Source organism: Anser cygnoides, chromosome 2 (assembly GCF_040182565.1).
Source record: "Anser cygnoides isolate HZ-2024a breed goose chromosome 2, Taihu_goose_T2T_genome, whole genome shotgun sequence".
Classification (NCBI taxonomy): domain Eukaryota; kingdom Metazoa; phylum Chordata; class Aves; order Anseriformes; family Anatidae; genus Anser; species Anser cygnoides.
In genome coordinates, this window is record NC_089874.1 from 5570065 (window position 1) to 5597540 (window position 27476).

The 27476-nt window shown below is 50.7% G+C and overlaps 2 protein-coding genes across 11 annotated transcripts in view; one reads left to right on the forward strand and one right to left on the reverse strand.

Moving 5' to 3' along the window:
* The window catches only part of LOC106036842 (mitogen-activated protein kinase kinase kinase 3-like), a 76243-nt gene extending 49605 nt beyond the window's left edge, over positions 1 to 26638 (reverse strand). For 2 of the 3 annotated variants that reach the window (XM_066991411.1, XM_066991410.1), the window contains exon 1: positions 26167 to 26638. In XM_066991411.1, coding sequence (XP_066847512.1) covers positions 26167 to 26623 — 457 coding nt within the window. In that variant the 5' untranslated portion in view covers positions 26624 to 26638. Of the gene's footprint in view, positions 1 to 4935; positions 5016 to 26166 lie in introns of all 3 variants that reach the window. The other variant, XM_066991412.1, reaches the window with a different exon arrangement.
* Positions 26639 to 26718: 80 nt separating this feature from the next.
* Positions 26719 to 27476, forward strand: part of LOC106036846 (cryptochrome DASH-like) — a 31844-nt gene continuing 31086 nt past the window's right edge. For all 8 annotated transcript variants that reach the window (XM_048062433.2, XM_066991424.1, XM_066991426.1 and 5 more), the window contains exon 1: positions 26719 to 27352. The gene's annotated coding sequence lies outside the window, so the exon portion shown is untranslated. The remainder of the gene's footprint in view (positions 27353 to 27476) is intronic.

The following is a 27476-nucleotide window of genomic DNA, read 5'->3' on the forward strand; positions in this document are numbered from 1 at the left end:
TTGAAAGGAGAAAAATGTTTACACAGTGAGAAATGTAGCTGGCAAGTTATTTCCCCTGACTGCCTCTGATACCTTTGAAGGTTATTTGCAGGCTCATAAAGACCTCTTTCTCCCTCCCAACTCAGCTACTTCCAATGCTCAAAGTCACAGCCCAGAAACCGTGAACTCTTCATCTGTCGCTGTAGCAATAGCTGTGAAGTCCCAAATACAGCAGGGCAGGTCTGACCCTGCACTCCCAGGTGCCCAAAGTGCCCGGTGTGACCCGAAACAGGAGCCCTGAGAGCAATGGTGCCAGGAAAGGGAGAAGGAGCAAGTCAGACACCTCTTGAAAATAAAAAAAAACTTAGCTGGAAAGCCTGATGTGCCTAACAATACGGCAAACTGCTGCAATTTAACCTGATTTTATTTTTATTTTTTTTTACAGCTCTCAGCATACAAAGAGCAGGTGAAGTGCACAGGCATTGCCTTCAGTTGAAGGATGAGGAACACAGAGAATGGGAGAGCTGAAAGAAATTAATGTCTGTGGGTGAAGAGTTGGTCTTTTCTCTCCGAGAGTCTCAACAGCCCCAGAAGAACACAGATCTGGAGTTCAATGGACAGACCAGGACCGTGCGAAGTGACCACCTCCTCCTTCTGCAAGCTGCCTTGCCTTTTGCCAGCCCAGCCAGCAGTCTTGTTCTCCAAAAAAAAAAAAAAAACACCCCTCTGTCAAGTCAAGACTGTAAAAAGGCATTATTCTTCCATCCCTCACACTTCAGATCGCCTTGCTGCTGAAACAAAACTTACACTTTCTCCAGAAAAGTACTGAAGACCTAAACTTTGACTCACACATAAGAGTTCCCAGTGTTTTTATTGTCAGAAACACACATGCCATTTCACAACTGGAGTCAAGAATACTCAAATCACTTTTAAACAAAAAGAAAAATGTTGGGTAATGCCTTTTATACTAACTTCCACAATATTTTTAATGTTATTTTAACCATGATACCATGTTTAAACACAGTGTTAAACTGCCATCAACCATGGTCCTCTCACTGGGTTGCAATACACAGACATCTTTGGAAGTGTCCTGTGCACTCGTTCGTGCTCAGCTACATTTTGATTACATAACAAAAAGGTTATGGACCCTCTTGGAGGTGCAGCAGATGGAAATGGACTGTGAGCTGCAGAAATTGCTCTGTGCCAGGAGTGAGAGGTGGGACATCCTGCTTTAGGACATACATGTTCTCCACCCTGATTTTCTCCCATTATCGAGGCTGAGAAAGCCACTGTAAGAGGCACATGGTAACCCACCACCATGTGAAAAATGACTTCAGTATTAGTCCAGTCCATCCAGCAGGAATTAGGCTGGATATTAGGAAGAATTTCTTTACTGAAAAGGTTGTTAGGCATTGGAATGGGCTGCCCAGGGAAGTGGTTGAGTCACCATCCCTGAAGGTCTTTAAAAGACGTTTAGATGTTGAGCTTAGTGATACGGTTTAGTGCAGGACTTGTTAGTGTTAGGTCAGAGGTTGGACTAGGTGATCTTGGAGGTCTCTTCCAACCTGGACGATTCTGTGATTCTGTACTTGCAGTACCTAGCTGACAGCAGCCAGCCACTTCGGGATAGTCTTGAATGATCGGTCAGTGTCCAGTGAGGTACGCCAGGGGGTCAGTTTCACAGAGACATTTATCTTGGAGCCTTGCTCAGGCTCTGTACCCCACTTCATCTCCAGACTTTGACCTGACACACTCGCATGGTGAAACGTGGTCAGCTTGTGAAGCTGTGACTGAACACCTACAGTGCGGCCATATATATCTCCCTGTAAAAATTTCTATCTCCTTCTAAAGCCATTTTAACCTACGTACTACCCTAATGTTCTCACCACCTTCCTTTTCTGTACAAAGAGTCAAGTGCTTCAGTACAAATTCAGAGTGAAGTGTCTCAGGGCAACACTGAGCAGAAGCCCAATTGTTTGTTCCAAGACCAAAACATGAAGCAAAACCAGAATAATTCTGTCCTAAGCTCCTATGCTGTACCCAGTTCCACTTCCCTCAGAAATTGAGCCATATCCTGCGGCAAGAAAGACCTCCAGGTCCTTCACAGCCGGCGTTAAGAGAATAGATACAAATGTCAAGTGATGTGGTCATAGCCATATCTGCACAAAAACCCAGTGCCAAGAAGCTCTGCTGAGGCTGGCCCCAAGCTGCCATGCTGTCCTGGTCTGATCTGCAGCGCTGGGCTAGTCCAAGCACCGCTGCACCCCATGATGCAGCCTGGCTGCTATGTCAGAGGTGCACATGGAGATGCCACAAGATGCCACTTCCCACCTCGTGGTCTTTGTACAAGGTCATACAGCTTCCCTAGAACACGTCCAGGAGCGAACAGTGCTATACCGAACTCTGGGACACCGAGCTGAGTGCGAACAGGATCCTAGGAAGAAAGGCAGACCTGGAAGAGACCTTCACAGATCATTTCAGCGTACCTTCTCTGTGGCTTACAAGAAGGGAATCTATGAAAGGACTGCAAATTCTCTGCTCTTCCCTTGAAAATGCTCCCCAGTCCCAACACACAAAGGAAACCAGACCACATATAAAACGTTGTGGCTGTGAAAGTAATAAACCCTCAAAATTTAGCTTAATTTTCATCACAGCTGTTGCAGTCATCATTTGACTAGCAAATAGCACTCAGTAACACTGATCAAGAGACGCATCGGTTCATCTCTCTTGCCCCAACAGTCAAGGCAGAGACCAGGCTCAGGACCACACCACGATGCCTTCTGAAGGCAGCCTGGCAGGTCTAAGCAGTCCCTGCAATGGCAGTGACGCCGTGTTGTTAGTGATGAGCTACAGCAATGCCCCAAGCAATGACATTTGGGAAGGGGGGACATGCACAGCACCTTCCACCCAGACACAGGTGAAAGCAGAACAGCAAATCTGGGTAAGAAAGGCTCTCACTGATTCAGATTGACCTCCCCAAAGCAAAACACACTGCTTTAGGAGAGGGTGCTCTCTTCACTGCAGTACTCTTGCAATCCCTGCTTTCGCCAGCGCGCCCATGGTACGTTTACAGTCTGGAGGAAGATCAAGCAGTCCACATCAGCTGCGGGCTCCATAAAAGTCACCAAATTGACTCTTTGCTGAAAACTGGACTGGAGCCAGCAACTCACTCCCTACCAGTCCTGAGAGCAAGGCTGAACTTTCCACCCTTGAAAAAAAAAAAAAAATGCATTGACTAGGAGTAGCTCTCATCTTCAACGTGACAATTTCTCTAAAAAATTTTGGGGTTTTTCAAGTGAAATTTGTCATTCTTTATACTGAAGAACCACGTCTGAACTCTCTCTTCCCTTCTTTTTTCCCTTTACTTAGCTTTAGGTTTTTTTTTTTTGCCTCAAAATCTCTCTCGCAGTTAATAGAGAGAGCAAAAAATAAAAAAGATAAAGCCAGGATGGGGTAAACGCTGCTGTTCTCCTATTCTCTTTTCTCCATAAGGGAAGACAAATAGTTAAGGTGTGGCAATGGCTTTGCATTTTCTACTTTTTAAATTCAAGCCACTACCAAATTCTTCATCACTCTTCTATTAGGTCTAGAGAGACAATCACAATCTACTGGCATTTTCCCCCACCTCTTTTTATTTTTCCCCACCATTTCAATAAACCCTGAGAAGTTCTGGATGAACTTGTGTAAATACTGCAAGTGTAAAAGTGAAGTGCCCAGCTACACTCAAGATTCCTCTGAGATTTTTGCTTTCTCCTTTCTTTTGTCACCAGGGCAGGAAACCATTTCAGGAGATGCATTTAGGCTTCTCTGTAACTTGCCTCTTTTAGTGGACAACCCAAACTCAGTCTTCTGGTGGACAATCCAAGCAGGACAATCCAAGCTCAATTAGCTCCATACGTTAATCACACACTACCACTTACGTAAGACAGAACCTGCCCTTGTTCTTCAACCTGCTGAGCCTTCCTCTTTTGAGCAAAACTAAAGAAAATGAGCAGAAACCCCGACAGTTGCTAGAACGGCTACTGGCTGGTAAAACACCTTATAGACCACTTTGGAAGTGGTTTTGTGGTCATTGATTCTGGAGAAAGCTTTGCCTTGCCCATAAACGCACAAAATTCTAGTTGAACCCCAAACCTAGCAGCACGCAGCCCTCAGTAAGGCATGTGCCCCCTGCAAAGTCCATTCAGCATCTTTAATTCCTAGAGGGCTGCGATGGGAAGACACCAGGCAATCCCTGCAGCAGGTTACAAGCACATTAGCAAAGCATGGGCATTCTCCTGCAAGCAAGGTATGATTCTGCAAGAGATAAATTTGATGGCCAACAGCACGAAAAGCTGAAGGAGCTGGGGCCCTCAACACTTATTATCTGATGTGAGACAATGCCACTGAGCTGATTACCCACAGAAACAGCCCAGCACTTCCAAATTATCCCAATATCTGTCATAAATTTCCTTTAGCACAGCGATTAGATCAAACAATCACTGTACACCTCCAGAGCTATAAGTATTCTCCAAGTTAAAAAATAAAAAGTAAGAAAATCTCCCTCAGCACCACAGGGCATCTGACACGTGACTTCCTCCTTTATTCCTGCAGAAGAAGGTGATGGTACAAGTCAATCCAGGTCACCAGCTATAAAAGCAATATCCCAAAGCTCTGTTTGAAAGTGAAGCTTCCTTAGGAAAGGAAATACAGGCAGTGAAGATTGCCCTGTCCAGAAACACAGGCAGATTTGGGAAGGGGCTCCGCCTAGAACATGACCCACCAGAACACACTGGTGGTAAGAAGAGAATTTGTCCAATTTTGGCACCACTGTAAGGCAAAAAAAAAGTTAGAAAACACTAATATTCAGCCAGGCAGTCTTGGCAAGGTCTCCTGCTCCACTGTCAGGCTTGGTAACCCCAATCAAAATCAGCAGGCTGCAGAGAATTAATCGCTTCAGGGAAATGCAGTCCTTACCCATCTTTCCATCTACATCAGGCCTCCATTCCACTGGTCCCAGAGACTTGTACCTTATCCTCCACTCTCAAGCATCCACCCTGTAATAACAAACACACACAGAGTTTACAAGTTAATTTTGACACGCCAGCTGGGACAGAGACTGAACGGGACCACCCTTCATAAAGCACCTCCCTGCCACCACTTGGGCTGGAGGCAAGGGGACAGCCACTTAGGGAGGAATTGAGACCAGGAGTCCACCCCAAAAGTTATATATATACACTCTATACACTACAAACCTGTACCTTTAAAAAAATAATTAACAATAATTAATCTTGGAGTAACCAGATTAGACTTCTGCCACAAGTCTCCTTTGTTAAGAGGACGCCACCCTTCACGCATTGCATCTTTAATGTATTTTTACCTTATTTAATGCAACCCAAACGCAACGTCAGCTTCAACACATTACATTTTGCAGCATCCCTGTGAGATACCACTCCCCTGGGAAACAAACCAATGGCAGGACATGGGAAGTCACTCCTAGAGGCAGCCTGTACCCAAGCAGAGACCTAAATTTGGGTCTTCCCAATTCCAGCCAAGGTTCCCAAAGACTGCATCAGCCTCTCTCTGACCTCATGGGAAAAAAATGAGTCCGGGCAGCTCTCAGCAGCAACGTACGAGCCATACATCCCTCACGGTAGGTAGTTTCCTTCTAGTGCTCATACAGACTTTGCCTGCTGCCCCAAGCTGCTGCTGATTCTCTCCTGATTTACCCAAAGCCCATGCAGGGGCTCAGTTTACCTGGCGTGCCGCATTTAGATGGGCACAGAGCATCAGCAAAAGGTTTCTTTGCTCACTGCAAAATCTGAGTGTAAACCTGAGCCTGCTGGAGTCAGTTCTGCTCACATCTACACCACTGGGAAAAAAAAAAAAACTTTAGGCAGAACAAAGGCCTAACTTGTCTACAGAAGGACACAGCGGCGCGACAGAAGCAACCAGCAAAGACAAATCCACTTCGGCTGGCTGATAAGCCCACGGATTTCTTGGCCATAAACTCGTGTGACAGCATGACTCAACAGAGAGGCATCTCACACACCTCATCAGGCTTGCACGGAGAGAGGACGACATCCCTGTCCTGCAGTCACTACGGGAAATATTGCCCCAAAGCCACCGAGATCTGTGTGTGCCAGGACGTGGCCATGAACTCTGCAGCACTACGTACCCCGTGTCGTGCGGGAGCGGTGGAGGAAGGCACTCTGAGCACCCCCCCGGCTCAGACAAATCGATTTAAAAGCAGTAACAAATCTGAAGTGAACCGGGAACGGTTGCAAGCGCGGATTAAAACGATTTTCTGCAACTCCGGTGCCTCGGTGCTGGCAAGCAGGAGGATATTTATCCAGCCTATTTTGAGAGAGACAGGCAGGAAGGGAAGCCGATAAGAAAGCAGCGAAGACAGAGAAGTACGAGTGCCACGGAGTGCGTTGTTCCTGCTGCTGCTGCAGCTTCCTCTCGGGACAGCACCATTTACCCTGAGCTCACGGCCGTGGGGGACTCCGCTCTGTCCTTTTTCAAGACAAAGGAGAAGGCAAGGAAGTAACTAACAGGCTCAAGGAGGTTTAAAATCCCATCTCAAGATGATATTGGTCGGTCTATGCAAAAAGTGGATCAAGAGAGAGCAAAAAAATCCACCAAAAAACAGCGCAAAAGCTCCAGCTGATTATAACAAGAACAGGAAACAGCTCAAATCTTCTCTGCTTTTGCTTTCAGAACTGATGCAGGACTTCCAGTAATTAATCTGCGTGCAGAGTTTGCTCCAAGGGTCACATGCAGATAGCCTGGATTTAACCCTAAATTCCTGAGCTAGCCCAGGTTCACTCTGCCATCAGCGTTATCGGTCAGACTTTTCTAATGGCTTTATGGAGACCTTTCAGACCTCTGCAATCTGCACCCAGTCACAAAAGCTTGCCCCTACAGGAGCCACGCAAGCAAACCTTGGAAAAACTGGTGACTCTTCTCCATCATCGCTGCCCTTGTAGCCCGAGACCCCTCTGCCCATCTGCAGTGCAGGAATTCTCAATAGATACACAGGAGAAGAAGAATTTCTGTTTTAGCAGATCTCTTAAATCCTCGGGACAGCCAGCCTTCAAACTGGACTGCAAACACCGGCGATTTCCGTGGCTTCCCAAAAATACATACCAGCAGCTTCCTGTTACAGAAGGACAAATTCCTGTTTCTAGTACAAATTCTGCCTTTTTATTATGTCCTGTAAAAAAAAACCAGGGGGGTGGGAGAGAAAGGAAAAATCCTTTTCCTACTCCAATGCACTCTGGAGCAGCATCCCACTTCTCCTCCCACCAAGGGCCCCAAGCAGAGCCTTCAAGTGTTGGAGATTGCCACGCAAACCGTCTGAAACGGGGCTCCTGCTTCACACTCCACCTCTCCAACCATGGCAGAACCAACCTCAGCTGTAAAGCTACCATAAATCTCCACCATGAACCTACAAACTACTGCCCTGGTAACCTCACAGTGCACAAAGGCCTCCTACCAAGCAAGGAGGGCAAGAGATCAGCGAAGCGTCAGCTCCCGGGGATGCAGGGCTCATATTCCAGGTTTGTGTCGTGCACGCAAGAGACTTTGGCTGCTCTGCTCCGACCTGCTCAGGAAACTGCTGGAGCTTACTCAAGCTGCAGGAAACCCCGGGACAGATCTCACCTGGAATAAAAGCAGCTTTGATTTGACCAAGCTGAATTCATTTCTGCAGCCCAAGTGGCTCAACATCATTAAGGCTGCATGAGTAAAGTATCCACACGAGAGCTCTATGCAATTAATGCCCTTTAAAAATGAATCCTTTTTTTTTTCCCCCCCTTTCTCCCCTGCTTCTGGGTGGGAAGGGATTAACCGAGGCTGGGTTCAAGAGACAGAAGCAACACAGCTCCCAGCTAGACATGGCTCCGGTCTCTGTGCAAAGCAGGAAAGGAGGTGATGGAGAAGAGTAGTTTTGTCCTGGTTTTGAGAGGAGATACAAAAGTGATGGGAAGGCAGTTAGTGGGAAGAAAGATTTGGGATGGGGGTAAGGCAAGAAGGATGAGAGCAGTCCAGCACCGAGAGCTGCAGTCACCAGCAGCCTGCCTGATTTGAAATGGGATTTACAGCATCACCTACCCCCAAAAGTGCTGGACTTACCCCACAGAGGCTCAGCATCCTGCATAACACACAGCCTCAAAAATCGGGATGTCTTGTCAGTACCGCAGCGTGAACAAGTGGCATCTCTTCCCCAGGCTTGCAGGGAAAGCAGCACCTACTTATTCCAGCCTGAGCACCACTTAACACGTTGGGCTGAAGGTGGAGGGACACACCACCGTAAAAAAATAATAAGCCACAGTTGCCCCTGAAATGTGGCTCAGCTGGAAAGCTACTCAAACTAGCGTTGCTAAAATTGGGACTTTCCTTGTTTTTTCAAGCAGCAGGGAACAACATGTTGGGCTCAGAGAGTTTAACAAGCAAGAGTCAAGCGGAAAAAATCTCTCCTTTTTAAGAGTTGACCACATTAACTTTCAGCAAGTTTCCGGGAGTCCTGCCAGGGCGCTGGAGTTTTGTATACTACGGAACTGTTAAAAATATTATTGTAAATGTTATTTTCAAAAAGCTTCAGAGGCCAGGGCTTGGGGTAGTGTTAAAAACAACAGCAAAGCAAAAGAGATTGTTTTAACTGCGAGAATACAAACGCATGCATGCTGTTAGCTTAGTCAAACAGCCTGCAGGTTATCACGGTGGATTCAAACGCAAAGAAAGACAGGTTGAAATATTAGAGATTTCCTCAGATTATCTCAACCTCATCCTTAAAGCTTTGTCCTAGACGCTAGAGGACATTTGATCTGAAGCACATACAGCTGCCCTGGAAATAGGATCCATATTTAGGGGCTACAGAAAAGAATTGTGAAGTTCTGGTGATGCTTGAGAAATGTAAGACCCCACTCTCACAGCGTGTTCTGCTCAGTTTATCCAAACGATGCACGATGCAGGGGTACTCAGAAAGAAGCCATTTAAGCCCACGCACCTATGTTTATGAGCATGCAACAAGAACGGACTTTCTGCAAACGTGTGTAACTGGGCCAAGCCTGCAGGCTTATCTCCCAAGTGGCCTTAAGGGGCAAACAGCATGAGCCGAGAGGAGGAGAAAAAACCTGTGCTGAGCATGCACGGATCAGGCTGCAAAGCAAGAAGTGACATGCATGCATCCCCGCAGCTCACGTAAGGAGCAAGCCAGTGCTCTGGCAAATAAATTGCTTGTTGGCTTTCATGCAATGTGATATGAACATGTATCAGCTGAGGGGTTGGGTTGTTTTTTTTTCTCCCCATTTTTTGGCACAGCACTTCAAAACTGATAAAGCATCTTTTGCACAAGAGCATGCTGCTAGGAGAAGAGAGACTGTTTCCCTAAGAGCCATCATACAAGATGGAAGATACCTTTAGTCATAAGAGACCCAACAAATGCAGCTAAGCTCAGCAGCTGCCTCTCAAGAAAAACCTCCCAAACCATCCTGTTGATTCCAGCACAAGATGTATTTAGAATATGAGCTTTAAAACATGCCTGGCTGCTAGCTATTAACTTCCCTGACAGCCCTTTAAAATAGCCTCTGAGATATTAAAATCTCTCCTGTCAACCCCTCCTCTTCCTGCAAATGATTTTGTAAATGAAATAATGCAAATAACATGCTCCAGTAAGGTTTTTTTCCAATCGGTTTCTCTTTCTGTTTTACAGCAATAATCCTTTTTACCAAATTCAGTGGAATAATCAGTAATTTATACTAGCATATAAAATAGCTTTGATTTTGCGCAGAGACTGCAAGCTTCTGGAAAACCACCAAACAAGGAAGCAATCAGAAGTATTCAAAAGGACTCTCCTATCAGCAAAAAGAGCTAACACAGCCCTAACAGGCCAGAGCTAACGTATTTTGCATATATATATTTATATATATAAAATAGAACATTCAAGCAGAGTAAACTTCCAGAGAGCACACGTGGAAGCAGCTGTTTGGATGCTTTCTGGCATCGAGGCCTGCACAGCGCAGAACTGCATCCCTGCTGAATTCCCGCTTGTTACAGAGGAACTGCCTCCTCCAGCAGCTGGCAGGGCCCAGCCAACCTGCAGACACCCTACCCTGATCACACCCCAAGCCCTAGATGCAAATTTTAAAGATCAGGCAGCGCAGCGACCAAGTCCGAAGGTTTCTCATCTCCTGCAAGCTGGGGCGTTCTTCTCTCAGGAAGCCAACCCAGGCAGGGTTATTTCAATGCACAGCCCTCTCTGTTAATGATGGTCTGCAATTAGAGGAGAGCACTGTTATGCGTCATTTCTCCTTACACAGGGTAAAAAACACATCCATGTGTAGTTACCTGCACACCCATAAAACAGAGAGAAACCTCGATGCAAGCAACACCAACAGAAATCCTCTGATTTCAACAAGCGTTCCCCCTAAGTGAAGGCACATGGGGGAAGGCCTATCTCTGTGTGTACAAGATAAAAACCAAAGCAGAGAAGCATCAGAATTTTTTCTAGAAGGTTTTTTGTGTCCTTTTTTGTTGTTGTTTCTACTTAAATGACTGCAGACCTTAGGGATAAATTCAATCAAGCAAGCGTATCTGGAAAAGTGAGGTTACAGTCCTTTCCCTGGGGGAAGGAAGAGGAAGAAGGAGCAGAAACTAAAAAGAAGGAAGAGATACTAAAACTTTCAGATGAAATACGTCCTCAGAAAACCGTTAGCCTCAGGGCAAAATTTTTCCTGGCAAAATCAGTCGGGAGAGAAGGGTCTGTGCAGCATCGATCCATCTGTCATCACAAACCACGTCTCTCCACGAATGAAGCCCGACTCCAAAGGGCTGCAAAGCCAACATCGTGCAACGGAGAGCCTGGCCTGAGGGCCAGTGCCTGCACCAGGGACTGGGGCACCCAGAGCTAACCAGAGATAAGGGCAGGCCAGAAACAACCCTGCCTCCAAAAGCTTTGGCTTCTAAGAGCACTGAAGTACACTTTCTGACAGGCCCAATGTGCTCTAACAGGACGTTAAACACTGAGTGACCACGTTTGGGCCAGGAAGGAGGAAGGCCCACCCGTCCCCGAGGTGGGCAGCAAGGCCTTGTGGCAGTACCAGGCCGCTGGAGCCGCTGTGCCCTCTCCCCTTGCTACCTGACCCACTTTCTCTCACTTGCAACACCCCGCTGACATCCCGCATCTCCCCCAGTTTGTCCTCCCGGCCTTTGTATGCCACCATTTACCCTCCGCTGGCCGCGGTCGATAGTCCCTCTCACAGCCAGCCCACCGCACAGCTTCCTCCTTAACGAGCTGCAGCCTCCTCCCCGCGGCCCGTCTGGCTTTGATCGATCAAAACACGACTTTCTGATCGACCGCGAAGCCGCGGGCTGCAGACTTATTGACTGCTTCCTGCTCTTTCAACAGCTACCTGGTTATTTTACTCCTTCCCGTGGGCAAGAAGCACGAGCTCCACGGCGCACGGGGAGACCAGGACCTGAGGATCAGCCCCCAAAGAGTCACCCCAGAATTTGCAAGACCCTTTTCTTGCTCACACAGTTTCTGTTGGGTAATTCTGGATCCAGATTAGACCAGGGGAAAGCCAAGCTCAGTGAGTGTTTGGTGGCAAGTGAAGATTAAAATGCCTGCTGTGTTTTCGGGTGAAAGGACCGCGTTCCCGCATAGCCCCGGGACGCTGCCGCCTCCACAAGCTGCCAGTTCCCGTGCACCGTCGGTGGGGTGGAGATGGGATTATGAAACAGAAACACGTGGGGCAGCTTTCACAGAGGTTTCGTTCTCCTTGTCCTCTTGACTTACAGTATCCCATGAGCTCAAGGGTGCTCGCCATCATGTGTGACTAAACATGACAAAACATGAGCCATCGACAGCACAGGAACCAAACCGGGTAGCACACAGCCATACACTTGTGCTCTGCACACACCTGTTAGGTTGCACATGTATGCCCAACACTCTTCACTATCCAAATTCCACGTAGGCTTTGCTCTACAGAAGGAGCAGCAGCCTCGTGTTACCAAACCCATGCCACCCACAGCTGTCACGTAACAGCAACCCCTCCCCACAGCTGCTGTGCTGGCCCCCCTTCATTCTCCAAACCCAGATGAAGAATAAAAGATGGGGAAAGTGAGGAAAAAGCAAATCTTGTTTCTACATCCAGCTTAGGGTATTGAATTGCCCAAGGCTGGGCATGACAGCTCACTGACACAGCCTGCAAGGGAGGCAGAGCAATGAGTAATTTCCTCTCCTACGGCTTCCAGCCCGGTACCATGCAGCGGGAAGTCACGGGCAGCACAGCCTGTGGGCCTCTTCAGGTACCTTGGAGGAAGTCTGACACGAAGACCTTCAGAAGAGAGAAGCCTGTCACCCTCAAGAGGCCACGGACCAACCCTGGATGCTCAGGGCAGCCACGCAACACCTCCGGACTCAAAGACAGTCGAGGCAGAGGTTGCTCAGCTGCTCCAAACCCAGGCACTTATTAAGCACAGTGGGGAAACAGTCAGCTCCTCTCAGAAGAGAGCTCTGAGAAACCCAGTGCAACTCAGTATTGATTCCCACGGCCCTGTTCCAGACAGAATTAATTTCCAGGATGGAAAGAAACATATGCCTGCATATCAAAACAAAACACAGAAGCCTTTCCAGCTCTTCAGCTGCATTTCATTGGAAACCAGAGGGCTGTCACAATGGAAAGATTTCAGTTTTCTAATTAATCCTCCCTGCTGAGTATTTAATGCTGCTAATTGATGAGGGGAGGTGGTGTCCAGACAGTGTTTGCAATTGCTTTTTGCATCTTCAGACCAAGATTTCTCTAAACCAAATAATAACAAGGCAGATTTGCTTGCTGCATGCACTGTGCCCTGCTCCAACTCCCTCCCTCCTCCCTAGAAGATGTCTGGTGGAGGAAGGCAGGCGAAACGCATCTCAGGGCTCATTTACAAGTGTTGGAAGCTTTCCTGGAAAACGTCATCCGCGATACTGTCACTTCCACACAACGTGCCAAGAGAAAGACCATCGGTGCCAGGGACATGTTCCGTACCGTGAAACACCCAGCTCCTACCATCCTCAGATTTAGGGGGTAGCTCCTCCTGATTCAGCAGAGCAATAGCTCAGCCAAGAGATGTCCCATAACACCTGCAGAAAACTGCACAAAATGCACAGCAGTGTCAGGATACAGATCATCGGGCCAAAGCACAGCCCCAGGGGCCCAACACCAGCAAAACCACGTCACTGGTGGTGAAGCAAGCTTCGTTGCTCACCTGCACCACATAACAGACCTGGTTTCTAGCCCCAAATATTGATCTCACAACACTGTTGACCAGGAGACACCCTTGGAAGCAGTGGAGTGATCCTAAACGCTAAAGCCAACAGTCTCAACACAGGAAGGCAGTTCAGCACGTGCCTTGATATGAGACTTCTCCTCCAGCCCCCAGTGTTTGGCACATGCTCCAGGTCTTCCCCAATTAGGTAAGAACAGAATCCGTCCCTTTACATTCAACGCTCGGTGATTTCAATCTGGGAGATGCTAAGTGCTCTCGGCCATAAATGAAATCAGGGAGCGTGAAAAAAAAAAAAAGTACATGTGTATGAGGCTGTGCTATGGTTACACGTTCCGAGGAGTAATAAATGAAGCAGTGTTGATGGTCCCCAAGCTCTGGCCTGAAACTCCGGCACTGGTCTGTTTGTCATAGCAATAGCATTTCCACCTGCACCTTTCTGATGGCTCCTCCGGGAGCCTTCACGCGCCGCCGTCATAGATCATGGCAAACAGAGCCCAGGCCAGCTGTGCAGATGTCTAGCTGGCTGACCTCTCCTTACCAAAAGGATTCTATTTTTTTTTTCCCCTATTATTATTATTAGTTTTCAAACCACCTACTCCATCATAAATATCAAGTAAAATTAGCTTATTCCTAGAACGTTAAAAAAAAGACGAGCTGACGCCTGCACAAACCGAGTCCCAGCAAGTCAACGGGAAAGCTCCAAGCATGCAAAGAATGTTGAGCCCAGGGCTTTGGGCTGATTTACTACAAAATCCTCTCGCTGCAAGCAAGTTGGGCATGTGCAAGTCGAGTCACACGCGCACGAATCCCTCACCTGCATGGGCTGCAAGCTACTCTTCCATAGCACCCCGGGTAAAGTCCTCCTGTCTGCCCGACAGCCTGCTAACAAATATACTCCAGGGAGAAAAATTGTGCGCCAGCAGGGAGGTGGACGAGATGATCTAATAGAACCTTTTCCATCTCTTAACTTTTATGCTTAGTCACAGAATAAATATCTCCCACGTTGTAAAGAAACGTGCTGGTCTGCTTATGTTGGGAGAGCGTTGCCCTCTGAAGACATCTCGTTTCCTGCTGCGATTTCACTCGCGCTAGCAGGACTTACCCAAGGAGAGTTAAGCCAAGGAGGGCTCGCATTTGCCTGGCTTTCAGCTTCAGTGAGCTCTCTGGCACCCAAGCGAGTCCCCTAATTCCTCCCCTTGCAGCCAAAACCAGTACAAGAACCTCATTTCTGTATTATTGGAGAGCTTGTGTTTCCCTGAGCACTCACGCCTGATCCTGTCCAACACGGAGAAGCACTCTAGTTTTGCAAACCACAAGTTGACAGGAGAACAGACAAAAGCATCCCATCCATCAACCAGCCAGGTCGAGCCTCCTGCAACAGACTGTCAGAAACCCAGCTCAAGAAAAGAAAAGAATAAAAAGTGAAAAGGCAGAGAACCAATGGGTTTGGGGAGAGGAGAATCCAATGCAGCTTAAACCGTACAGCTTCGATTGCAATTTGCATTGGCAGTGGTTCACGTCCCCAGCAGCAGCAAGGCCCTCTCATTTTCAAAATGCAAAAGAAGCTCAATCACACGGAGAAGGGCCCAGTGGCTGCACTACTCCAACACCTCCAAAGCGTGTTCAAATAAAACACGCACCGATCGGTAAGGTTTCCACAGAAGACTACTCTCACATAATTCAAAGAGCAACTGAGAGCCCCCAGATCACTGATCTGCAAATTTCACAATGTAATAAAAACAAAAACCACGCTTTAGCCATGTAAAGGGGAAAAAAGAAAAAGCCACACAGATCTAGATCTCCTCTTGCAACTGGACGGACATCAACAGATGGGGAAGCAACGTCCGCTGCTCCTAACACTGCAAAGGGAGCTGGGCATAGCAGGTTCTGCTTCAGTTTCCAGTTCAGATGCTGGACCATGGGCTGACCCCGAGCATTGCCAATTCTCACAGGATTTGGTGTTTTTTGTAAGTAGCCGGTTCCTGGAGTCACATGATTACATCAGAATCCACACTTCCTTATTTTGGGTTAAAAAGAAGTACTTGTAGTTGTCTAAGCTGAAGAAAGAAGCATCAGTCAAAGTCTGAAATGCTCGAACAAAAAAGTTAATTCACAATTTTAATTTTTTTTTTTTTTGGAGGAAGGAATGGGATTAAGGACTCTTTCCCCCAGTGTTATACACTGGAAATCTTAGACTGGGGGAAATGGCTTAATCTAGGCGGGCTTCTACATCCCCATCTGTAGGTTACAGATAAAAAAATCCAGCTTTCAGAGCAAAACTTGTCCAGAAACTACAAAGACCTTCAATGTATCCTGCTGTTGGCCTCTTTACTCGAAAGAGACCCGTACAGTAGAGGGCAATATGAAGGCACAACGGTTTAAAAAAAATAATAAAACACAGTGGAACAACTTGCCAAATTTTGCTTCCCCTTCCTTTATCCAGCCCGAAGTAAGGCAAAGCCCTGCGAGTCCAGCTGCGCCGGCTCATCTGCTGGCATCCTCCGCTCTCCAGCATTACCAGATTTACCACTGCTGGTGGGTCTTGCCCAGCAGAAATATTGCGTGGTAATAACCAGTCTGTAAATAAGGACTCATCCTGCTGAAAAAGCCTTTCTTGGCTCTGATGGAGGCCAAAGCGTGGTGCTGCTGAGCCCTGGGGCAGCGCTGCAGCCTGCTGCGCTAGCTACCGCTGCACTACAGGCACATGGGCTGCAGCTAATCACTGGGTTAAGTAATGAACTTTGTCCCTGCATTCAGGTATCTGCAAGCACCAAGAGAACGACGACTGCAGATTATAGCTATTTCCTTTTCTGCGTAGAAAAAAAAACTATTAGGATCCAGAAGGCTTGCATCTGGGGTGTGCTACCCCATGCCCTGAATACGTTATGGAAAAAGCGGGTAAACACTGTGCTTGTGATTAAAGCGGGGGTCTTCACCCGCTCTGCCCAAAGCTAGCTAACTCCCTAAGGTGCAGAGGAATGAAGAGGAGGAGGAAAACAGGAAGGATCTGAGAAACTGGGGTGCTCTGAACAGCTTCGGGTGCTGTGTGCCAACACGAGCAGCAACCTGGAGCCAGCATCCATGGCACTGATGCCAGCCGGACCATGCCGTGCCCCCAGCAAGGAAGGTTTGCTTTTCTGGGCAGCCAGAGGTGGCAACCAGGCGGCTGCTCCTGCCTTGCAGGACACGCAGAGAAAGGAAGCCTCGCTGCTCTCGCTTGGCAAACGCTTCAGGGTTTCTCTATTATCTCATCTTTGAGATTACGAGGAAGTGAGCACAAACCTGTTCAGTCGCATTGTTCCCGCTCACCCCTGGCTTTTGGCCGGGTGCTTACGCTCCCGAGTTCCCGCTGTTCACGGGGCAGATTTGCTGCCCCTGTGCAGCCCACGGGTGGCTCCAGGCCATTCCTGCAGCGCGTGGGGACACGGCTGTGCCTTCCCCAGCCGGGAGCTGCACCGCAGCCGAAGCACCAGCAGGAACCCACAGCATGCAAGAAGTCGGTCCGCGTCTATTAAACTGCCAAACACATCTGATATTGCTGCATCCATGGCATTTAACGAGCCTAACCCTCACCCTTCCTGCAGAGCACAGGTGCACTAAACCCACCTCTGTGCATAAATCCCTATTCAAGCCACTGCTTTCTGCTATAGAGGGTTTCCCCTCCCTTTTCTCCGCCTGCTCTTAGATGCCTGCAGACGGAGGCTAAGCTTGGCTAAGGTACAGCTGCTCCACCTAAGAGGCAGCTGCAGCCTGGATGCAGAGGTTGCAAAACACCTGGGGACTCGCTGCTGTCCCAAGTCTCCTCCGGCTGATGCTCACCTTGCACCACTTGGTTCCCAAGGATAGGAGCACTGCTCCTTTTAAACTGAGCCGCCAAAACCAGAAAGCAACTGAAAAGGTGACAAATAATTAAAGAAATATATTAAAAATAAAATTAAAATCAGGTTAACCAAACACTTCTGGCTAATGCTCTAACCTTCTGCATCACTACAGAATTCTCTATAGTCCTCTATTTGAGCAAACATCAACAACAACCGATGCAATTATGGCTTTGTTTAACTGAATTTCTCTGCACCTCCTTCTTCTTTCCCCAAAAGATTTACTTCAGGAGAAAAATGCCACCCATCATGTTTGTGTTTACTGGAGAGGAAAAATACAGCCTGCAGCTCTAATGTTATTAGCACCTTTCCCCTTTGTAAGGCAGAACAAGTCATGCCACGAAAACTAAACAGATGTGGAAGTCACAGGCCTTTTTTTCCTCCCCTTTTCAAATGAAGTATTTTATTAAGCGAGCTCAAAAATCCAGATCACACATACAAAGAAACAAGTTTGGAAATCCCCCTCCCTCCACCCCCACTGCTATTTGCTAAGGAAACCAGATGCTTGGCCCCAGCCAAAAAATGATCTCAGCCATTCTTAAGAGAGCCTACAGTGCATTTTCATGAGTCATGGAAAGCAACAACTCGTTGCTTTGGTAATGCTAGGTAAGCAACTGGTCATCCATCCACAGCCACACTTCCAGCAGTAAGTCAAAGAGCAGACCGTTTCTTGACAGATTACATCAGAACCGGCCCCAAAATAGAGCTTCGCGGCACGAGTACCTCGCAGGAGGCTTTACAGGACATGCCACCAAGTAGGAATTAGCAGCCAGGATCCTCTGTGGGCCTCATCCTGAACCTCGAACGGAGGGGAGAATGGCAGATGCAGGCAAGGAGCAGCAAGAAGAAGGCGAGTGCCTTCTCCACGCTCTTCTCACAAGCCAGAGCAGATGGCAAACCTGCTGCCCACCAGCCCAAAAGACAACACCGGGGCAAGCAGGCTTGTTGCGAGAAATGCAGGATGGTTCATCCACAGACTCCTTCCAACCAGGTGGGTCTGCACAGTACAGCTACACCTACATGACTCGATGAACATCTGCACACATGGATACAAAAGACATGCCTTCACCAGCCCCTAACCAAATTGTTTGCTCTTCTCATTTCTCAAGGACTGCAAGCCAAAAGGATGCCCACGTGCAGTTAAGCAGAACACCACTGTGTCTACTGACACCTCAAGGCTCAAGCAACAGACGTCCAGGCAATGTATCTAAGCACCACAAAGGGAAAAGCAATCTTTTCAAATATTTATTAAGTACAGAACTTCCTCGCCATCCTCCCTGGTTCAGTGAGGCTGCTGAAGGGCACCACCCAAAGCCCTTGGTGATGTGACACCCCTGAACACTGCCACAAAGGCAGCGGCGTTTGGTGATGCACCCTTGGGCCCTGAAGTGTCCTTCCCCAGCCACCTCACGGCAGCTCCTGCAGCCAAGGCACCACCACCGCTGCCCAAGAACCTCCCGCAGAGATGCGATGCTGAAGGGCACCTCCCTGGCTATGAACACCATAAGAAGAGGATCAGCTTCCTCCATAAAGATGACCTGGGTGCAGGAGGCCTCGCTCCATCTTCTCCAAGTCCCCTCGGCACTCGGGGACAAAAGCTCAACATGCCACCTTCTCCCTGGGACAGCCCAGCCAGCTTTCCGAAAGGGAACTTCTCCTGCGCAGGATTTCCTGGACACAGACCAAGGCTGAACTGAGCTTGCCCCCAGCTCTCCCTCAAGAGATGGTTGCAATCTTCAGCACCTTCCATAATGGGGCTGAAAGGCAATTGTTTGGCCTCATCCCCTGCGACACAGCTTGTGAGCAGAAACCACACGTTCTCGCCCCGGCCCGAAGCAGGTATTAGTCACACCGGTAGTGTTGTACATGAAGCTGCTGAAATATTGTGCTGATTAAGTGTTTTCTCTTTTTCTTGAGTCATCGGCCAGGTAACACAGGGAATGACACATGCACCATCCGTGGCTTCAACAGGTCAGCGCTTCAGGGAGAGCCCCAGCAAGCAAAGTGTTTCGTCACCAAACAAAAATAGGCAACAGCGGGCACAGTTCCTCAAACCCTTCACACTCAAGAGCTCATTTCAGCCAAGCGAGGTGAAGCCAAGCCGGTCTGCAGAGACCATCATTAGGGTACGCAGAGAACAACGCAGCTGCCCTCCCATCATGGCCACTCATGACTCAAGTCAGCAACCACGAGCGCTTTGGGAGAGGGAACATGGGGGCAGCAGCCCAAGCCCGCTGGGGAAGCGGATCCTCCCGGCCAGCAAAGCCAGCGAGAGCTGTCCTAGCAGAAAACCACGTGTGGTCCCACATCCAGGCAGCCCCAAGGGACCTCCCAAGCCTCAACCCCCAGCAGGTGCCCCAGGAGACATGAACAGGGCTTTCCTGGGTTGCCGCCACCTGAGGAGAAGCTGCCAGGGGTCAGCAGGATGTGCAGAGTTTTCCAGGGAAAGGCCAGAAAAGCGTACCAAGTCCTGTGAGGAGCGGCTGAGAGAACTGGTGGTGTTTCGTATGGGGAAGAGGAAGCTCAGGGGAGACCTCATTGCTCTCTACAACTACCTGAAAGGAAGCTGTGGGGAGCCGGGGGTCGGCCTCTTCTCACAGGTAACTAGTGATAGGACAAGAGGGAATGGTCTCAAGTTGCACCAGGGGAGGTTCAGGTTGGAAATGAGGAGACATTTCTCCTCAGAAAGAGCGGTCAGGCATTGGGACGGGTTGCCCAGGGAGGTGGTGGCGTCACCGTCCCTGGGGGTGTTCAAGGAGAGGTTGGATGTGGTGCTTGGGGACATGGTTTAGTGGTGACATTGGTGGGAGGGGGATGGTTGGACCAGATGAGCTTGGAGGGCTTTTCCTGCCTTAATGACTCTGTGATTCTACACACAGTAAGGGCACCAAGGCAGCTGCTTTCCCTGCCCTCACCACTCCGTCAACACACGGCACGGCTCGAAGGCACACTGCTGCTGGGTTTAACCCAAGCAACAGCGATTCAGAGCTGGACCTTGAACCTTCCAGTGAAACCAATGATGCAATAAGCTAAGCACAGCTCACTACAGTCTGTCTGTTTCTTATTTGCTACCAGCTCCCTCTAAATTGAAATAACTGACATATTTTGCATATTTCTCTAATGACTCTGTTACACCAGCACTGAAGGATTAAGACCAAGGAGCAGCAAACGCATTCCACCGGTTTATTAACCGGGTGCTCAGGTTTCCCAAAAGCCGCTCTCCAAGCTGAAAGCCAGCAAAAGGGTTGCAATAGAGGGATGAGCACTGCATTTCTGTGCTGAAAGATGAACAAAAGGCATTGAGGCTGCAGCGAGAGCACCCTGCATTAGGAAGGGAAAGGCAAATTTTCCAGGGCCTTGGCCCAGTCTGGTGTCTTTACTGAAGGATGTTTCATCGGTTTGGCAAGACAAACCCTGCTCCACAGCGCATTCAGATCCCACCTGGAGCCTGCACTCAGCTCTGGGCCCCAGCACCAGAAGGACAGGGACGTGTTGGGGTGAGTCCAGAGGAGGCCACGAGGATGCTCAGAGGCTGGAGCACCTCTGCTGTGGAGCCAGGCTGAGGGAGTTGGGGTTGTTCAGCCTGGAGAGGAGAAGGCTCCGGGGAGACCTCACAGCGGCCTGCCAGGGCCTAAAGGGGGCTGCAGGAGGGCTGGGGAGGGACTCTTGGTCAGGGGGTGTGGTGGTAGGACACAGGGAAACAGCTTTAAACTAAGAGGGTAGGTTTAGATTAGTTAAAAGGAAGAAAATCTTTGTTATGAAGGCAGTGAGGCCCTGTCCCAGGCTGCCCAGAGGAGCTGTGGCTGCCCCATCCCTGGCAGTGCCCAAGGCCAGGCTGGATGGGGCTGGGGGCAGCCTGGGCTGGTGGGAGGGGTCCCTGCCCATGGCAGGGGGTGGGATTAGGTGGGCTTTGAGGGCCCTTCCAACCCAAAGCATTCTGTGACTGATGGGCCTCAGCAGAAGCAAACCCCAATCTCTTACCTCTCATTTCCAAGCACAGCTTACCCACTGCTTGCAGCCTCCTGGATTGAGTCGCTCCCCTGTCCCAGCCCGCACACCTCCTACCCCCTTCCACATCAACCACACCGTTTCTCCACACAGCAAGCTGAGTACCCAACCCGTCAGCATCACCCACATACAGATAACATCATCAGCCAGCCTTCACGATGGCACTGCGCTGACCCAGCATGCAGAAAAGGGACAGTCCCCCTGCAGGGCACTCCCTGGTTAGTGGCAGAGAGGAAGAGGCGCGACGCCAACAGGAACAGAGTATCTAGGACAGGATTTCTGTGCATGCACACAGCTACGAGACCTCACCCTACACCTTCTCCCCAAGCCATTTTCCCCAGCCAAGCCTTCCTTATCGCAGCCCCACGTGGTGGCTGCCCCAGCCCTTCAACCTGGGTCGGAGGTGACATCCACCTGTCAGCAAGAGCTCGTGCGTGGGCATCGCTGCTGCAGCCTTGTGGAGCAGAAGGTGCAAAGAGCCCACTGCAAACAGTAAATATCTGCTTGGTTTGTGTTTTTTTTTTTTTTTTTTTTTTTAAAGGCTCTTATCAATGAGGGTGCTGCACTATTTCCAGTTTACTGGACTGGGATGGCCTGACTTCCACTCACTTGGAAAAAAAAATACAAAAAAACATAAAGGTTGTAGTGTAAAAGCAAGAAGTAACCAACCGTCATCATCACGACAGGCTTCCACATCCAAGGAGCATGCCAGACCTCTACAGATGCCCCCAAAAAGCAGCGCCTTCCTCCAAACCTCTGCACACAGTCTGGCAGTGGCAGAACTCACAGCACAACACAGGGCTCGTTTCTGCACAGCACCTGATGCCTGGCAAATGATCATCACATGCAAAACTTCCAGCAGTCCTCCGGGGATCTGCGGGCACTTGGAAGGCTCTACAAGCTAGAAATGCCTTCACGTGGACCGCACAAACACCACTGCTCCAGGACAGTCCTAGTAGTTCAGGAGCGCTCCGAGCATTGCAGACCCCACAAACTCCTCAGCAGCACTTACAGCCTTCCAACCTCCTTCACAAGGGCTTTTAACCCCACCTATTATTCCCTAAAACAACTGGACAGAGCCTTTCCCCCCTGAATCACCTAGTTATCAATCAGATGACTAGCTGCTATTTAGCACACAAGCTCCAGGACACAGCAAGCTCCTACAGCACCCACACTTTCCCTCAGCCAAGGCTATTTTTTCAAGTTTTTCGGCATTAAATCACTACCTGAATACTCAATCCATCCGCCTCCCTTCTGCGAGCACACAGGCTGTTTACACAGCATCCCACGCAGCAAACTGGCCGGCTCCTTCCAGGATCTGGTCCGGGCTGCCAGGCACGGCCCCAGGCCATCCGGACTTTGTCCCGTGCCATTTCTTCGGCACCCAGCCAAATTCCACCCTGGGTTTCGGTTTGGCGGCAGCTCGTCCTCCCCGATCATCTTGCGGAGTGGGAAGGGCAAAAATAGGGGAGCTTTGGCCGAAATGGTAATTATTTGGGGGTAAAATGGTAGCCAACGGGGGTTTTATCGCAGCAGAGGGCAGGCCCTACTGGGGATTCTCATTAAATCCTGAGTCACCTGGTTTCCCCTGACATTTATATTAGGATTTTCCAGGGAAGGGAAAAGTGGCTGAAGAACGCATTTTGGAGCCAAAACACCCTCTTCTGTGAGGTACAGGTACCTATCACCCTGAAAGCCTCAGCACATCCAGGTCCACCCCTGTGGGTTGCCTTCTGAGGCACCCCTGATGCTCTGGGGACACCTGAGACTGGTATATGATGACACCCAGCACCACTGCCCCATCCCAAGAAGGGAGCTGCAAGCAGACACAGGGCTCGAGCGCACACCTCCTACACCCCACCTCACCGAATGCTTCTCCCCAAACCACTGCAGCACCAGGTGAGCCAGTTTTGTACCAAATTCCTCTCCAGGTCCCCGCCGCTGGTCATGCTGATGCTGCAGCCAACCTGTTTGCACCGTGAGAGTATCTCAGCGCTCTTGCTCTGCCTTCCTGTGCAATCCATCTTCTTCAGGGAACAGCTTCCCAGTGGCTTCGAAGTGCAAGGCATCTATTTTTTGTTCTTGTGTTACCGACGGGACAGCGATTTGGTGGCACCCCAGTGGCATTTCAGCGATTTTAGTGACAAAGAGGAAGGCTGCTTGGCCAGACCGGATCAGAACCGTAGGGGCAGGCAGAAAACAACCCAAAATGCCAGCACATCCACATGCACACGTGCTCACACATCCCTTCCCAGACAGAAAAACTCTCGCCTCAGCTCTCCTGGGAAAAAGCAGCACACATCAGAGGCCAGCCGCAGCGCTCACCACGTCACACCAATGCACTCGGCATCTCCGCGTCTCACATCCCGCTTGGCAAAGGCAGGAAAGGCACCTGGAAGAAACGCGGCCCTGGCCGGCGTGCAGAGAGCCACGAGAACAGCAAAGGGGGAAAAAAAAAAAAATCAAGCAGCCAAAGCAGCCGGCTGGTCGGGAGAGACACGCTGCTCTGTGGATGCTTTCCTGGAAGGATTCCCAGAAAACGCCCGGTCGCCCACTTCACCTTGCTGGAGCTTAAATGGGAAAATAAATAAAGTCTGGGGATTCGGGTTCAGCATCAGTGGGCCATTTATAGCTCTGCTCAAAAGACTGAAAAGTGAGGACTCCAAGGAAAAAAAAAAAGTTGAATTCCATATTCCCCTTCTTATGGCTCTATAATGCATTTTCCATCTCCCTGGTGCACAGCTGACATTCTGCACATTTCTGTGCACATTACACTTGGCCGCGGCTCTGTGCGGAGAAGGGAGTGGAAAGGACAGAGTCCAACAAAGTTCCTGCTGCTGTCGGGCACCAGCAGCCCCAGCCCCGGCCGGGCTCGGCTCCCGCTGCAGGAGCTGGGCTGCACAGGGCTCTGCACCTCCAGGGACAGCAGGGACACGGGGCACATGTCCCTCTCGTGTGTTGGACCTCAGGAAATGTAAAAATCCAGAGATTTGTAGAGAGAGTGTAAACATAGTTCCTTAGACCAGATGAGCTGGCTGAACTGTACTTGAATTATTATTTTTTTCTTTCCCACTGGAACTAATGAACCTCTCACCTCCCGGAGCAGCCTGTTCTCTTTTGCAGAGATCCCTTCTTCTTTCAGATCCCCTCTGATAGGAGAGCCAAGGTAAGCTCAGAGCAATCGCTCCCTCCTCGTCTCCAGCTCTGAGGCTTGCTGCTTCTGCATCAGGCGTGTGGACAGGCTCGTACGCTCCAAAGCTGCTCTGTGCTCGCCAAGCGGTCTAATAAAAGATATCCCTTCTAACAGCAAATCCTGACTCACTTCCCTCCAGCCTCCATCAGCAGCCCTGCGACAGGATCCACCAGAACCCCAATGCCACCCATACCAGTCCCCGTGTCACAACCAGGCTTGTACTGCCATCCCCACTGGGATCTTCCCAACGGGATAACTCAGAAATTAGCTCACGCCCAAGCTGCACGCTAACACCACGGAGCATCACCAAGCGATGGCAGCATTTCAGGAGGGACAGGGAGAGGACTGCACCTCTCAGGCTACCGTGTCCTCCATCTCTTCGCGACGCAGGCTCACCATCCCATTATAGGAAATCCAGACCACATCTCTTTGCACGAGCTCTAAGGGTCTCCGATACAGAAATACATTGCCCTTCGGCACACGTTGACACAGCAGAGTTTCTGATGGAGATTTAAGACCCATGGAAAAACTCGTGGTACCAAACCCCGTTTGGAGAAGGAACGTATAAAAGAGCCTTTAAAGCCGCGTCCCACCAGGCTGGCAGCCCATCCAGCCACGCATCCTGCCTCCAACAGAGGAGCTTTTACAAGCCGTGAAAACTTCCTAAGGCAACGACCGTGCCCAGCTGCAGAGGAAAGCCCCAAAACCTCGAACCCCTTCTATTACAACGAGTGCCTAAGGGTCTGGAAACCAGACCCTCAGATGCAGCTACCCCAAAACACATTTATTTGACCCTTCAAACTCCCAGTATCACCTAAACTCCGTATAAACCCCAAATCTCCAAAAAAGACCCAGCTATGCCACATTCCCCATCCTCAGCATTTTCAGAAAGCGTTTTGAGGGGTTTCGGTCCTTGCACCAGCAACAGGGGGCCAGCCCTGCCCCGAACCAGAAGCAAGGTCTACTTGCAAAAAATAAATAAAAAATAAAAACACCACGGGCTCACGAGCTGGGAATTGGACAGGAGGAGGAAAAAAAGCAGCAGACGAGGGGGGATAAGGCTTTTTCTGGGTAGCATCGGGCCGGCGAGAGAGGCGCTTGGCCACGCTGGGCGAGCTGGCGAGCCTTCAGTCGCACGCCCACGGGCGCTGGCGCACGGCTCCCACCTCCGCCCGTGGGGACGACGGGGCTGGGGGCCAGGGCCTCGGGTGCTTCGCATCGCAGGAGGGAAAGGACCCGCCGTGGCTTTCGGCGTGGGTTTAACGTGTCCCGATGGCGCGAGGGTCTCACCGCCGGGGTGGTAGATGGAAGTGCTTGTGCTGAGCCTTGCTTTGCAGCCCGGGTTCTGGGAGAAGCTTTTTTACCCCGAGATGAAACCCACCCTGCCTTTTCGCCCTCTCCAGGGCTGCTGTAGGGCAAGCGCGGCGGGCACAGGGTGTCGGGCAACAACTTGGGGAAACGGCTCATGGACCTGAATCCAAAGAGGCTGGAGCGAGGGGACACCAGGACTGTGTTGGGAACCCAGCCTGGTGGCTGCAAGGGGAAATCCCAAGGGGGGATTGCAATGAGGTGCCCGGCACCCACGCCCCCCCCAAATCCCCAAAGCGCAGTAGATGAGGGACACCTCTCGCTTGCATGGCTGGAGGATGGGCCAGGGGAAAACCCGAAATAAAACGACCCCAGAGCCAGACCTCGATGCAAAACCCATAACACTGAGACCCCGGCGGCGGCCCCCGCTGCAAAACCCCGCGGCGCCAGCGGGGAAAAACCCGAAAACAAACCGAAAGGGAGCGAGGAGACAGCCCGGCTCTGGAGCCCCCCCCTCCCCGTGTCCCCCGCGGAGAGCCTTACCCGTCCGGAGAGCCGCTACCCGCGGGGGGCCATGCGCGGCGGCTGGGAGCGCTGCTTTGGCACGGCTCGGCTCGGCTTGGCTCGGCTCGGCAGGGCTGGGTAAGGCACGGCACGGCTCGGCTAGGTTGGTTTGGGTTGGGTACGGTACGGCTCGGCTCGGCTCGGCTCGGCTCGGCTCGGCTCGGCTCGGCTCGGCTCGGCTCGGCTCGGCTCGGCTCGGCTCGGCTCGGCGGCAGCGGGACGCGGGGCGGCGCGGGGCGGCGCACAAAAGCGGGAGGAAGCGGTGACGCGCCCAGCCGCCTCCGCCAATAGGGAAGCGGCCAAGGGACGAGGCCACGCCCCCCTGGCCGGCCCGCCGGGGAGCCCCGCTCCGGCAGGGGGCGCCATTTTGTGCCTCCCACCCCTCCGGCAGGGGGCGCCATTTTGTGCCTCCCACCCCTCCGCCAGGGGGCGCCATTTTGTGCCTGCCACCCCTCCGCCAGGGGGCGCCATTTTGTGCCGCCCCGCCGAGGGGCGCTGTCGGTCCTGTGGGGGCTGCAGCCCCGCTGGGCGCTGTGGGGTGCCCAGATCCTGCAGTTCCTTCGGCTTTTGGTTAATTTGGGCCGGCAGGGCGTGGCTTAGCCCTTGGGGAGTTCAGCGGGTGGGCTCTTGAGGAACCCAGTTGAAGTTCTGTGGGGTTTGGTGAGGTGGGGAGCGGTTGGGGGGTGAGGAAGGAGGGAGCTGAAGCCCCCTCATGGAGCTGCAGCAGGGGGGACAATGGAGAACCCGCTGAAACCCTGCCCCGTGTAGCTGTCTGCACACAGCCAGGATGTGAAGGGATCGTTCTCACAACTTAATTTGGTTTTGCCACTTTGGGGGGCTGAGGGAGAGCAAGACGCAGCCAGGACCGAAGGACCCTCAGCCCTTCCTGGGCTGTCACCAATGGCACAGCCTGCCTTGCAGAGCGGCTCCAGGCTCCTTGGACAGCCTCGGGGCTGCTTTGACTCACACCTGCTTGCCCCAAGGCTCCTTGGTGCATCCTAGTCCCCTTGGGCTCCATCTGAGGAGATCCCTCGAAGGCTTGAAGGCAAAACAAGCAAAAACAAGCCATGGGCCTCAGAGATGATGTGAGTAGGGCCTGAGGTTTGCACTAGAAATCACTCATGCTTGTGGGAAAGACAGAGAACTCTTGCAGACAATGGAGAAAGTAAGTAAGAGTGTTTTTCTGACTGGTTCCCTGTTTCCCCATTTAGTAAATGTGTTGTGGAGAAGAACAGGAACAAAGTCAGTTTGCAGTTTGGGGGGAGAGAGAAAAAAACAGGCAGAATCTT